Consider the following 14,358-nt stretch of genomic DNA (forward strand, 5'->3'; position numbering starts at 1 on the left):
AGTTGTACTGGACTCAGTCTGGTGGAGGCCGTGGTAGTTGTGGTCCATTAGTGCTTTGAACTAATCTTTCCCTTGTATCTTGTTTTCTTCGTTCTCCCTTGCTCTCAAAGGCGAACACTGGGATTTTTAAAAAGCTCCCCTAAGTGATTTGAAAAGGCACCCTGGGTAGTATAAATGGTTAAGCACTGGACTGCTAACCAAAAGGTCAAAGTTCAAACCCACTCAGAGGTGCCTCAGAAGAAAGGCCTTGTGATTTCCTTCCAATAGGTCACAACCTTGAAAACCCTACCAAGCACAGTTCTACTCTGTGAGTTGGAATCAGCTTGATGGCAAGTGGTTTAAGTGATTCTAATGTGCGGCAGTGTTGGAGAACCACTGTGATTTTGGCCAGTTTGGCAACAACGATAACAAAAAAGCCCTAAGTCCGTCTACTGTAAAAGGTGAATTTACCCTGCTCCCATCTATAGAGGTCTCAGATTCATTCTGGTTCAAGATTAGGCTCTGACCTTCTCTACCCTTGAGCATGTCACTTAACCTTTCTGAGCCTTAGTTTCCTCATCAGTAAAATGGTAATAATAATAATTATTCATAGAGTTCTATAAAGATTAAATGACATATAGATATGATATGCCTAGGATATTGGTAGTTGTTTTAACTAGACTATCATTTAAATTCAGAATCTATTAAATTTCAAGTTTTCATTTATAATTCATTTATTTTTTTAAATTACATGTCTTTGCCATTTACTCTTTTCTTTTTTTAATTGTAGTTTTGATTCCATGATCACCAAGCAATCTTTTGATTACTATCTGGCTTTCATATAGGAAGACTTCATTCACTCATTCAGCAAATATTTATTGACAGCCTACTATGTGCCAGACCTTGTTCTAGGCACTGAGGTACATCAGCATACAAAACACATTTCTAAGGGAGGAAACAAACAGTAGACTCAGTAAATAAGCAAATTATACGATATGGTAAACCCATTGCTGATTTGGTAGAAGGAGGTAAATGCTATGGATAAATATAAAGCAGGAAAGAGGGTAAGGGTGATGAGGGGGCATTCTATTCTAAAATCAAGGGAATACCGTAATCACATATGTCATGGTCCATAAGATAGTGGCTTCTTAATGGGTTTCAGTCCATTTTTCCTTAAGCTGTAGTAAACTTATTCAGTGCTGTGGGTTGATAATGTCAATATAGTGAATAAAATTATTTTTCATACATTTTATACTTGATAAATTCAACACCATTTTTTATAGGTAATTGGTTCTGAGCAAAAAGCAGCCTAACTAACTAGATAATGCTGAGATTTCTATTTCACATTATCTTGGGTTGGGTTCCCCTGGAAACAGACCCTGTGAAAAGGATTTGAGGTCAAGTAGTTTAATTTGGAGGTGATCCCAGGAGGCACCAGTGGGGGGAACAAGGACATGAGACAGGAAGAGAAAGAAACCAGTGTTTTTAGCTGTGAGCAGCAGGGGCTGAATCCCACTGAGGACCTCTGGGAGACTGTGTAGAACATGGCTCAGGGCTGTCCCACCTGAGGAGCAAAGAAGCTGGGATATTTATCTGCCAATTTCACCCATTACTGATTGAGGGCTGCTCCATTAGCATGTCTAGAAAGGGGGAGATGTGTGAGAGTCGAACATGAACAGTGTCTGATACGCTATGGTAAAATGTCATAATTTTTTTTTTTACTTGCCTATTTCAGAAAATTTAATACAGTATTTGTCTCAGTTATCTACTGCTGCTACAACAGAAATACCACAAGTGGATGGCTTTAACAAACACAAGTTTATTCTCTCACAGTTTAGGAGGCTAGAAGTCCAAATTCAGGGCGCCAGCTCCAGGGGAGGGGTTTCTCTCTCCATCGTCTCTGGGGGAGGGCCTTGTCATCAATCTTCCCCTGGTCTAGGAGCTTCTCAGTGCAGGAACCTTGGGTCCAAAAGATGCGCTCCCCTCGTAGTGCTTCATTCTTGGTGGTATGAGGTCTCTCTCCTCTCTGCTCGATTCTCTATTTTGTATCTCAAAAGAGATTGACTCAAGATAAAACCTAATACTGTAGATTGTGTCCTGCCTCATTAGCATGACTGCCTCTAGTCCTGCCTCATAAACATCATAGAAGTTAGGATTTACAACATATAGGATAATCACAGAGCCCTGGTGGTGCAGTGGTTAAGAGCTCAGGCTGTAGTTCAAACCCACCAGCTGCTGCCTTGGAAACCCTATGGGGCAGACCTTCTCAGCAATGAGCAACAGACAATGAAAATCTCTATATTGATTGCCTGTAATGTTATAACATCAGCCAGAAGGACACTGGTCTTTCACATGCTCTGACATTCTTGAAAACAAAGCACTGAAGTCAAGGCTGTTTCTACACAGGCGATTGAAGTGAATCGGGCTGAAAATTGTGGGTCTTTTCTCTTGTCCACTTATTCCTTTCTGCAGGGGCTTCTCAGTGCTTCTTTGGGGGCCAGATAACATAAAGCTGCAGTAGTGAGGCAGGAGTGGGTTTACAGGAACAGGAAGAAAGATGCTCAGGAAGTCGTTTAAGTAAAGACAGTGGCAGAAATTAGAACATTGGCAAATTTTAAGGCAGTGATATATTGTACATGGGCTGTAGTCTGATGTACCCAGGTTCAAGGGTGGCTCTACTACTTACTGGCCATGTGACCTTGGTCATATTACTTTATTTCTCTGTGCCTCAGTTTCTTTATCTGTAAAACAGTAGGACTGCCTCCAAAGGAAGGAGCCCTGGTGGCTCAGTGGTTAAAGCATTCAGCTGTTAAGTGAAACGTTGGCAGTTCTAACTCACCAGCTGTTACGCAGGAGAAAGATGTGGTAGTCTGCTTCCATAAAGATTTACAGCCTTGGAAACACTATGGGGCAGTTCTACCCTGTCCTATAGAGTCGCTATGAGTTGGAATCAGCTCAAGGTCAGTGGGCTTTGGGTTTGGCCTCGAAAGGTTATTGTAAAGAATAAATGAGATAATGCATTTTGGAGCACAAAGCATTGTGCCTGGCACATAAATAAACACACAGTATAGGTAGCACAACTGAGAGGTCTGCACGGTAGGCTAGAGGTAACAGGGTTCAAAGGGGGCTCAGAATGGGGTGGTCACCACTCTAGGCTTTGGAAGCCATTGCTTCTGCAGAGGTCCTGGACATTGAAGGCCTGTGAGGCCATACAGCACTGTCCAGGCCACATGGTCTCTTGGTGTAGACACTCTGAACATTAGGGACTTCACCTGTCTTTGAGACAGAACAAGACTACATTAGTGTCCATGTCTGAAGATGAGGTCTTATCTTTTCAGGTAGTGCAGGTAACAGAAACTAGGCAGACCAGAGTTCAAATTCTAACTATTTATTTCCTGTGTCACCTTAGCCAAGTCACGTACCTTCTCTGAGCCTTAGTTTCCTCATATCTGAGTTGATGATGATGCCCACCTTACAAACAGCAATGCATGTAAAGGGCATCATAGAGGAGAAGCTTCAGTGATGCGTGTTATTCTCTCACCACACTTGATGCCCATTCAAGAGTGTTGACATCCATGTTATTAGAACCAGTTCTCAGGCTCACCACCCGTACCTTGAAATGAGGCCTGGTTGCCTCTCTTCATCTGAGTTTTTACACACTCACCTCCCAAATTGGGCAGAAGACTTGTATGGTCACTTGAACTGAGTCACAATTTTGGACTGGAATGATGGAGTCTTAAGTAGTATCTGCTGCTTTGATTCAGTCCTCAGTTTGGAAGAACCATCCCTAACAAGAAATGGCCCAATCCAAGGATCATAGGAATCCACCCACCTATCCAGTATACAGAATAAAAACTCTTTGCCTAGACACCAAACTGTAGTTATTTGTGTGTGGGAGATAATGGTTCCTTGACATTTACCTGTTTCATCCTATCTCCTGGACTCTCCTCCCCACCTGCTCTCCTCAACATCCTCCACGTGTGTGTATAGCTTAGGGACACCACCTCTCAAATGCTTGATAAATTCAGTATTTGTTTGTGGTTTTAAATATAACTGTGCTTTTTAAAAAGAGATGCAGTATTTTATTTAATATGGGTTTTCTTGCCTTTTCCAGGGAAAACAGAAGCCTACTTGGAAGCCATCAGGAAAAATATTGAATGGTTGAAGAAACACGACAAAAAAGGAAATGAAGGTAGGGATTTAGTGTGGTTGTACATTGCAAATGTCATCCATTTGTTAGGAGCTCTTTTTATAGAAAGATTCCCATAATCAAATTGACTGGGCTAACATCTCCCCTCAGAGTCCAGATGACTCCAGTTTGCCTCTGAGATGTAGAAGGGAACAGAACCTCAATCTCTCTTATTTTCCAAATCAATCTTTCAAGCAAAGACATTTTCTTTTCTTTGACATTTTATTATGAAAAATATAAAACAAAAGTAGAGAAAATAGTATAATGAATTCCCATGCATCCACCACCCATCTTCAGTAATTATTAACATTTCGCCAGTCTCACATGATCTACCAGTTGCTGTTGAGTCTGCTCCAACTCGTGGCAACTCCATGCATGTCAGAGTAGAACTGTGCTCCATAGGGTTTTCAGTGGCTGCTTTTCAGAAGTAGATTGCCAGGCTTTTCTTCCAGTGCACCACTGGTTAGACTTGAACCTCCAACCTTCCAGTTAGCAGCCCAGCATGTTAACCATTTTCACCACCCAGGGACTCCTTGTTTTATCTACTGCCACCCTCATCTTTTCTTGGAGTATTTTAAACAAAGGCATTTTCTGAATACATATTAGGTCTACCCTACAGTCATGAAAGCTGTCATTCATTTACTTAAAACACAGAACCAGACCCTGCCTCGAGTGCCAGAAATTCAAAGATTGGTAAAATGCGGCCCCACTCCGGAAGAGCTCACAGTGTCAATAACGTTACCTTGAGCCTGCTAAGGGCTGCCACTGATAGGTGCGGTGGTGCAAAGGAGAAGAGAGGAAGGGTGTATTTTCTTACCAGGACAGAGACAGGTAGGAGAAGGGGCCTCAGGAAAGCCTTTGCTGGAACAGTAAGTAGGAATTTGCTGAATGAAGACAGATGGAAGCAGAGGGAGCCCTGGGTGCCAAGACATAAAAAGACAAAAGAGAGTGGTGCTTTCTGGGAACCCGAGCTGCTTTGTTTCACAGGAACACGGAGTGTCTGTAGGGAGGACCAACAGGCAGGGCTGGGGAGGTGGGCAGTGGCCAGGCCAGGAAGAGGCTTGGGCACCCTGCAAAGGAGGTTAGTTTTAGACAGGAGATCCTAAATTAGGGCCTAATTAGGTTAAGAACTGAGAAATCATCTGGCAGCGATGTGATTCCAGATTGAAAAAAAAGACCCTGGAAACTGGGAAAGAGATGAAGAGGCAAGAATTTGGAACAGAAATGGTGGGGCGGAAACCAAGGCAGAGGCAGAGAAATAAAGAATTGATGGACATTCAAGACACCTGGAGAAGGGAAGGTTCTAGTATGATTGTCAGGTGCCTGGCCAGAGCAGTGCTTCTCAAACTTCAAAGGGCATACAAATCATCTGATGAACTTCTGACTCTCCCAGTGCCCAGGTGGCACCTCAGACCCACTAAACCAGAAGCTTCAGGGCAGGACGCAAGCGTCAGGACTTTGAAACACCCTAGATGATTCAGTGTGCAGCCAAGCTTTAGACCCCTGAGATGGAGCACAGTGGGAAGAAGAGGTATTTTCAGCATCCTTTTGGCCTGGGATCTTGTAAATTGATGGAAACAATTTTTAGGTCTTTACATACATAATTATTTAGTTCAAAATGATGTGAATTTCCAGGCTGTCAGTTACATTAAACTTCATATGAACTGTATTTCATCAAATCTGTCATGAACCAAAAAATACATCAGTTTCATGAATCGAAAAATGTGGCAAATTAAATTGATATGCCATCAATGACTCTAAATACTTAAAAAAAAAAAAAAGTGCGTCTTAGAATCAATGTAACACAGTATGTACCCAAATGTATCCCCAAACCAATGCAAATTGTATTGTCCACTAGTCTCGATTATTCATGTTATTGCTTTCATTGATTAACATATGAATCTGACTCTTGGTTATAACCAGCAGCGTCCTGGAATTTACTCTTCCAGTTCCAGAAACGATCAGCCTTGTGAAGCGTGAGACCCTAGTGCTCACACATTCAAGGCTCTGTGAGCAAACTCCAGAATAAGTGTTGGGTTTGATGCCCCCTTCTGCCTTCAGAAAGTGAGGGCAGTAAACAGTATACCCCCCCAAAGGCAGAAACGGGGAGCTCTTTCCCCACTCCCCTGTCGGTGCTCTGCCTGACCTGATCATCTCTTACAGCCTGTGGGGATCGTGGTCTTAGGGCCACTCAGACTCAGCTATCTGAGCAGGAAGACTTCCTGTTGGCTCTGACCTTTCTTAACCTCTGCTGATGGGCTTTGGCAGGGGTCTAGGAGACCTGAATTTTTCCCAAGCCCAGGAAAGTGAGGTCTGTGTGATGTGATAGTGAGGGTGATAATAAAATCTTATCCAACCATGAAACAGAAGTTTTTACTTTTTAAAAAGTGCATCATAGCCCTTATCTCTTTTGAGCCTCACAGTCTCAAAACTTCTTTGAAGTTAGCAAGATAGTTAAGTGGCTTGTGCAACTTCTAACAGCAGTTAGGACAGGGCTAGGATTAGAATCCAAGGGCCTTTCCTCTGCACCTGGCTGACTTCCCCAAGGGGCATGGTAATAGCTCCGTCAGTTTTAAGCTAGGATTTCCATTTCAAAAGAAAGCATCATGTTTTCCTGTTTGCCCATTCAGATCACCTAGACCCCTCCACATCTGTCCTTGGGAGTCTGCTTTTTGTTCATTAAAGGTGCTGACATTGTAACCAATTCTAAAGAGCCAGTATTAAGAGTTTATCACCAGTGTCTCTCAGTGCCCTCTGAGTCAGTCACGGATCATCTTGTGATGTGCACACAAAATGTACACTCACCTGGATTCTCTGTTTTGTGCCTGAGAGGAATAGTCTAAAAGAAACAAGCACTCGTTGAATGTTTGCTATGTCCTTTTGTTAGATGATTTACATCATTACTTCAAGGCAGTAGAGCGGTCAAAGCAACGACTACTGACAGACCTGGGTTCAAATCCCAGTTCTACCACTTCCTGAGCGAGTTACTTATCCCTCGGTTGCTCTTTCTTCATCTCTGAAATGGGGTTTTGGGAGGAGCAAATAAGATGATAGTTGCAAACTGCTCAATGACTGGGAGTTATTATCTCTCTTAATCCTCACAGCCATGTGCTGATGGGGAGCAGATGCCTTCCTCGGTGGAGAGGAAACAAGCTGAGCCTCAACTCACTTGGGATGATAAACACTTACGTGCTTGTAGAGACAGCCTTCGTGCTGTTTTCCCTTCAGGCTGGGGTTTAAAGAAGCCCAAGTGACCCACCTAGGTTCAGATTACGTTCAAAGCAGCTATTTGTGGCCCTGGAGCACTTGGCACTCCTGTGTCTCCAGTCTCTTCTTTCTCTCCCCTTGACAAACTGACAGAAGGCAGGGCTTTGTTCTAGATGCCAAGTCTGCCAAGACAAATGGCATTGTCCTTAAGGAACTCAGGTTCAGGCAACTCACAGTCTGGAGGGGACGATTCTCACCAAGTCTTTACAGTGTGGAAGACTTGAATGTCCAGCATAGGGGGTGCAGATCATAAATGTTGATCCTGCTATGGAATGCATTATATGGAACCCTTAACAATGGTATTTGAGGAGTATTAATGCTCACTGTGTAAAGTTAAGTGAAAAGAGCTAGTACTAAGGGTGTAAGTATAATTCTGGGATGAGAAATATATTTAAAAAGCAATAGAAGGAAACAACAAAATAGCAACTGTGGTTATCTGTGATTAATAGAATTCACGGGATTTTATTTTCATATTTTTGTATTTCTGATTGTTTTAAACAGTAAGCACATGATAATTAAAGAATCAAGGGATGATGTTTCTTTTTTTAAGTCTTCAGAAAGATGCCACAGGCAGCCTCCTGACTTGAGGATTTCTGGTTTTGGTGGGTGGTTTGATGGTTTATGTAGATTCTTGTTGTAAGTAGGACAGAGGAATCATGAAGAGGTTATAGTCTGGCTTTTTGCTTCATGAATACAATTCACATGTCAGGAAATAATCAAGGTAATTCTTATGTTGAATTAAAAAGTGGGTTGTCACATCAACAGAGACTTCACAACTTGGTGTAACAACAACAGGAAGTCAGACCACCTGGTTCTGATCATAACTTTCACTAACTGTATGACCTTGGACAAGGCACTTAACCTTTAGGATCTTGTTACCCCAGGTGTGGTTCCTGGACCAGCAGCGTCATCCCCTGAGAACTTGTTAAAAATGCAGAATCTGGGCTTCACCCCAGACCTAGTGAATACGAATCTGCAGCGTTCAAGAGCCCCAGGTGATGACCGTAAACATTAAAGCCTGTGAAGCCCTAATCTAGGAGCCATTTCCCTTCACGGTCAAATGCGGATGGTACTCTGCACCTGAGTACCTCACAGGGTTCCGAGGAAGAGCAGCTGAAATAACAGTGCACTTAAACATGGAAAACAGCACCAATGCTGAGAATTCAAATGTCTTCCAACATGAAAGATAGGGAAATAGTAATTGTGTTACTGTACAGAATGCTTTTCAGTTGATGATAATCACTCTAATGGGACTGGATTTGTCCTCTTTGCTCATGATGCTCTCATAATATTTTCCAGATTATGACCTTTTAAAGATGAGGGATTTCATCACCCAACAAGCAGATGCTTATGTGGAAAAAGGCATCCTTGATAAAGAAGAAGCTGATGCCATCAAGCACATTTACAGCGGCCTGTAAAAACGGCAGAGGATCCAGGAGTCTTTTGACTGCTTCAGAAAACATAATACAGCTTTTAAAATACCTCTACTCTGTGAATAAAGTTATCTTAACCTAAGGATTATTAGAAAGTGCTAAATATATAGTAATTAACCTCTTAGAAGTGGTTGAAACATAGCTTTCTTGCCATAAACATGATCTGAAAAGTAAAATTGTAAGCTGAGATTTTGTGTCCAGAATCCTTATTTCCTCAGACTTTACAATCAGAGACGGGGACGTTGGAAAAGCTTTTAATGATCTGAATGTAAAACAAAGCCCTGTTCCTTCTGTATCACACATGTAAGCACTCCCTGGAGAACTAAGGGGGCTCTTGTTTCACAGTGAGGTACCAGGGCCCCTTGTAGATTAGAGTATGTCTGATAGGAGATGTCGTTCCCACTAGCAGTTCCCTTTGGGAGTTGACATGAATTCATTTCCTCAAAGCCTCTATAGCTGAAAGGAGAGCCATCTGCTTCTTCAACTGCTCTTTTTAGCTGGCTCTTTATCAGGCCCAATGGGCACCAAAAGGAACCTGAAAAATGGACATAGGGTTCGCTGATAAATTAACAGTTTCGCCCCACTCTTAACATTCCTGTTAGTTTTCAGACACTGAGTTTGCTTATAAAGAGGGATACCTATGTACTTTCCAGGAAGACAAATGAGGTCATAAATACTATATAAGCAAGGTAAAAATTTATGCCAAATCTATAGTTACCTAAACTGGATTTGATCCAAGCCTAAAAAAATGTTTCTTAACAGAGAGGAAGAGGGCCAGGCAGTTGGATAGAAACAGGATTAAAAATCACTCTGTTCCCTGTGAACCAAGGCTGGAGGAAAATGATGTTAAGGAGCCTTGGGTCCCTGCACACACTCTCCCTCAGCCACTATTACAGACAGTCCTCTCCTGAAATGTTCCTGGTCAATGCTTCTACATCAGACAGAACTTGCTGTGACTGAATTGTTTTATCCATTCACTTTCTGTAATTTACCTAAATGTCTGTGCATTTTAAAAAAATTATTTAGAAAGTTTATTGTAGTTTCCCAAGAACACTGACATGTATTTGCTCCTATCAATATCCGAGACAAAAGATCATTAATTCTTGTTTTATAAATGAGGAAACATTCACAAAAAGAAGACAGCACCCAGGATATGCTTAAAATCAGATTGAGGCTGGGACTACAACCCAGGCTGCTTGTCAGCGCATTCCTCTACAGTAAGGACTAAAGTAGCCCTGTACTGTCCAACCGTGGTTGTAAAGAATTCAAAGTTACTGATAGTGGGAGAGGAGAGACTTGGCTAGAAATTGCTAACAGGCTGCCTTAGGCAAAAATAAAACGAGGACTCAAAAATGTTTTTGTGATTGTGGTCTTAATTTCAAATGAGAGTTTATGTTACATCTTTTGAATAATGTCTTTGGATTTATGTCTTCTGGATTACGCTCCAATTTAAGATTGTGTTAAACAGCATGATAATTCTAAGTTTTTTAAAGTTCCTATGCTTCCACAGAGACCTGGCCTTTTTTTTTTTTTTTTTAACATAACTGTTTCCTTTGCTTTATTACTACTTTTTTTTTTTAAGTGTTCTTTTCCAACTAACTCCCCACAGTTCACGTAGTAGTTAATGCAAGAAAACAGCAAAACACAATCAGGAGAGCACCCTATATCAAAGATGCCATAACATGAAATTAAAACAAAACACAAAGCATTATATATGTTATGAACAAACAAGAAATTTGGCAAGACAAGGGCAGACAGCTAATGCTTCCCCTTAAATCACCAGTCAGCTTCCAGGGCTGAATATGGGCGATTCCGATTCTGCAAGCTTTGCTGCATTAACACCTCTGGGCACTTGTTTCTGGCTTTAACTGAAGAACTAGAGGAGCAAGATGGGGAGGAAGGAAATGAGGAAGGAGAAAAAACAGGGACAGAAGAAGAGAAAAGGGAGGCTGAATAAGGGAAAACAAAGGTCCAAGCCAGCCCCTTTTTTGCCCTTGGAAAGCAAGTTCCTTCTGCGATGATGGAGAACAGTAAATCCAGGGGAGTTTTTGTGGAACCCTAAGGATTTAATGAATCTGGTAGCTAAATAGAATTGAGGCCAAAAAATATTTAATTATAAATGATACATCACTTTGTTTACTGCAGTAACATATATATATAATAAAGGTAAGATAAATTAAAGGAATAAAAACTTAATCCTCAATTCAAATGAGCACAGTAACCGCGAAACACTGTTAAAGTGATCTATCAATGAAATATAAACTGGAATTCACCAATGATGGTATTGTTTATTTGTGCTCTTGACCGTATGCCATGTTCTCATTGTATCTGAAACACATCAGGTCAAATATGAAGATGCAAAGGTTACTAGTAATTGATTTGCTTTTAAATTATTCAAACTTTTTTCCCCAAAATTGTATTTATAAAAATAAGAATCATTAAAGTGAAGGAGAAGCAGTCACCATTTTAAAAACAAAATTTAAAAATCAATTATATTTGTTTTAAAAAACTGAAGACCAAAATATGAAAACATAATTTATTTTCTCATTCAGACTCTTGTAGTTTATTTTTACAAAATAACGAACAAAATTTGGTTCTTTATATCATTACAGAATATGTAATACATATTGAAATATATATATATAGCACTTAAGTTATAAACACAGCAAATTTAGCATCACATAAACAGCAACATAGTTTTCACATAACTAGGATTTCATCAGGAGATAAACAGTGCTTTTATCTTGAATATGTAAATAGTCTTTGATGCTTTATGTCAACGAGTAATTACAAAAGCTTGTCAGAAAACTACCAGCACCTACAAAAGCGATAAGCTTCAGGATACAATCTTGCTCTCATGCCATAACAGGACTTAAAATGATAGAAAGCCAGAAGGAACGAATCCCTTCAGTGCAATTGCAGTAGGTGGAACTACTAAACTGGGATTTTAAGATGTATGCTATGGAAATTCAAAAGACATGCTTTCAAATCTTCAATTCTTGGTTTCAGTATGGTCTAACCATTTCTTAATCCAAGTTAGTTAGGCCCCTAATCACCTAACTGTGATGGAGGGAAGTTGCACAGGGACTTTCTTCATCTCTGAAAAAAAAGAAAGAGCATAAATGGATGTTTACAACTTAATATCCAATTGCTGAAGAAGGGCAGGAATACACCAACTTATAGTGTGCATTCCTTGAAAGGAAACCCTGGTGACATAGTGGTTAAGTGCTATAGCTACTAACCAAAAGGTTGGCAGTTCGAATCCACCAAGCACTCCTTAGAAACTCTATGAGGCAGTTCTACTCTGTCCTACATTCTGACTATGAGTTGGAATCCACTGGACAGCAATGGTTTGGTTTGAGTTTTATTCCTTGAAACTTGTATGGAGTGCAAATATTAAGGTGGACCTTATTGTCTCCATTAGGTAGTACACAATTTAGAAGAACTGGTGTCTCAGTTACTGGAATAAAGAATGATATTTGTTTATATATTTAAATATGTTATATTAAATTATTTTGTTGCTGTTATTGTTAGTTGCCGTTGAGTTGATTCCCACTCACAGCAACCCAATGTGTGCAGAATAGAACTGCTCCGTACGGTTTTTAAGGCTGGGAACTTTCACAAGCAGATTGCCAGGCCTGTCTTTCGAAGGCATCTCTGGGTAGGTTCAAACTGCCAACCTTTCATCTGGTAGTTGAACACTTAACCATTTGTGCCACCCAGGGCACCTATATTAAGTTATAAATTAATTATATTTATTTTTTTATACTCTACCTCTTTCCCAAAAGGATTTGAGGTGCTACAATAAAGAGTATACATATAATAAAATGAATAAAATAGAAATTAAAAACTAGGACTGAAGAAAAGAGAAGGAAACAAATATATGAATCATAAGAAATAGGAGTTGATCCTGAGCATCATTTTTAGTTGTAAGCTTCTTGGTAGCCTGAGCAAAAATAAACACATTAGGTTGTACCATTCTTGAAATCATAAAGGAATAAGGAAACCAATTCTATAGGAGGAAGGTTTGTTTTAGTACCACATTTTTTAAGACAAAAAAAACAAATAAGCTCACATGAGATCTTATAAGAAACACCAGGTAACATAAATAATGGACAATGTCTTGACCAATTTTATAAGGATCTGTATTTTACAAACATTCTCTAGGGCACTGTTTCCCTTGAAGGTATCAGCTAGATGCCTCTACTTGGCTGCTATCCAGATATGCTAGCTTGACAGTTATGCTATTAAAGCAAAGAAGCAAACTTTTTATAATGAAGCACTGAGACACATATGGTTTCATGCAGAATGCGGCATGTCTGTTTAGACTTCATATGTTAAAAATGCCTTTCTAGAATTGAAATACAATTTTTAAAGGAAAAAGAAGAAAGATTAGGCCAAGCAAGGGCATTTTAAGAAATAACGTATTCAGCCTCTGACATTTTTACCAGGGCGTTTTTACCTGCTTTCCTCTTTTAGTTTCTTGGCTGCCTGTGTTGATAACTTAATCTGCAAGTCCAGCCTCTGCAGGAAATCTCTGGCTGACACTTCCTCAGACTGCACAGGCTGAATGTCAGATTCCTGAGGACTGGGAGGAGAGAGGGCTTCCCTAGCCACCACTGGCTCTTCTTCATGAGAAAGACTGCTATAAACAGTTTCATTTTCTGGAGAATCAATTGAGTTAATTCCATTAAACAATAAAGGCTTCTCTGATATAACTGGGATGTTCAAAGTTTTCTTCAGAAATATACAATCATTGGTAAACAGTTTATTTGCCCTTTTTATCTGCTCCATCTAAAATATAAACAAAGGAAATATCAAGTTATATAACTAAATTCAGGATTAGGGTTTATTACACAACAAGAGCTAAAAATATCAATGAACAAAACGTATTCAATGCTCGCTCTAGATTTGACTTTTTTTAATCTTTTTTTTTTATTGTTATAGTTTAAATGAAGTTTACGTTTCAAGTTAGTCTCTCATTCAAAAATTTATACACACATTGCTATGTGACCCCAGTGGCTCTCCCCATATTGTGAAAGCACACTCCTTCTTTCCACCTGATTCCCCATGTCCATTCAACCACCTCCTAACCCTCTCTGCCTTCCCATCTCACCTCCAGACAGAAGTTGCCCATTTAGTCTCCTGTATTTACTTGAGCTAAGAGGCACACTCCTCACAAGTATCACACTTCATGTCCCACAGTCCAGTCCAATCCCTGTCTGAAGAGTTGGCTTCGGAAATTGTTTTACTTCTGGGCTGATAGAGTCCGGGAGCCATGCATTCCAGAGTTCCTCCAGTCTCAGTGAGACCACTGAGTCTGGTCCTCTTACTAGAATTTGAGTTCTGCACCCCACCTTTCTCCTGCTCCATTCGGGACTGTTGTGTTCCCTGTCAGGGTGGTCATTGGTGGTAGCCAGGCACCATCTAGTTCTTCTGGTCTCAGGCTGATGAAGTCTCTGGTTTATGTGGCCCTTTCTGTCTCTTGGG

The 14,358-nt window shown here is 40.4% G+C and overlaps 2 protein-coding genes across 4 annotated transcripts in view; one reads left to right on the forward strand and one right to left on the reverse strand.

Moving 5' to 3' along the window:
- Positions 1-9,055, forward strand: part of SCG3 (secretogranin III) — a 30,975-nt gene extending 21,920 nt beyond the window's left edge. The window contains exons 11-12 of the mRNA XM_004377665.2: positions 4,094-4,171; positions 8,735-9,055. Coding sequence (XP_004377722.1) covers positions 4,094-4,171; positions 8,735-8,853 — 197 coding nt within the window. The 3' untranslated portion in view covers positions 8,854-9,055. The remainder of the gene's footprint in view (positions 1-4,093; positions 4,172-8,734) is intronic.
- A 2,332-nt stretch (positions 9,056-11,387) lies between these two features.
- Positions 11,388-14,358, reverse strand: part of LYSMD2 (LysM domain containing 2) — a 61,625-nt gene continuing 58,654 nt past the window's right edge. For all 3 annotated transcript variants that reach the window (XM_004377666.2, XM_023732480.1, XM_023732481.1), the window contains exons 2-3: positions 13,331-13,662; positions 11,388-11,967 (exon numbers count right to left, since the gene is read on the reverse strand). In XM_004377666.2, the coding sequence (XP_004377723.1) occupies positions 11,925-11,967; positions 13,331-13,662 (375 nt within the window). In that variant the 3' untranslated portion in view covers positions 11,388-11,924. The remainder of the gene's footprint in view (positions 11,968-13,330; positions 13,663-14,358) is intronic.

This window comes from Trichechus manatus, unplaced genomic scaffold (assembly GCF_000243295.1).
Source record: "Trichechus manatus latirostris isolate Lorelei unplaced genomic scaffold, TriManLat1.0 scaffold00052, whole genome shotgun sequence".
Lineage (NCBI taxonomy): Eukaryota > Metazoa > Chordata > Mammalia > Sirenia > Trichechidae > Trichechus > Trichechus manatus.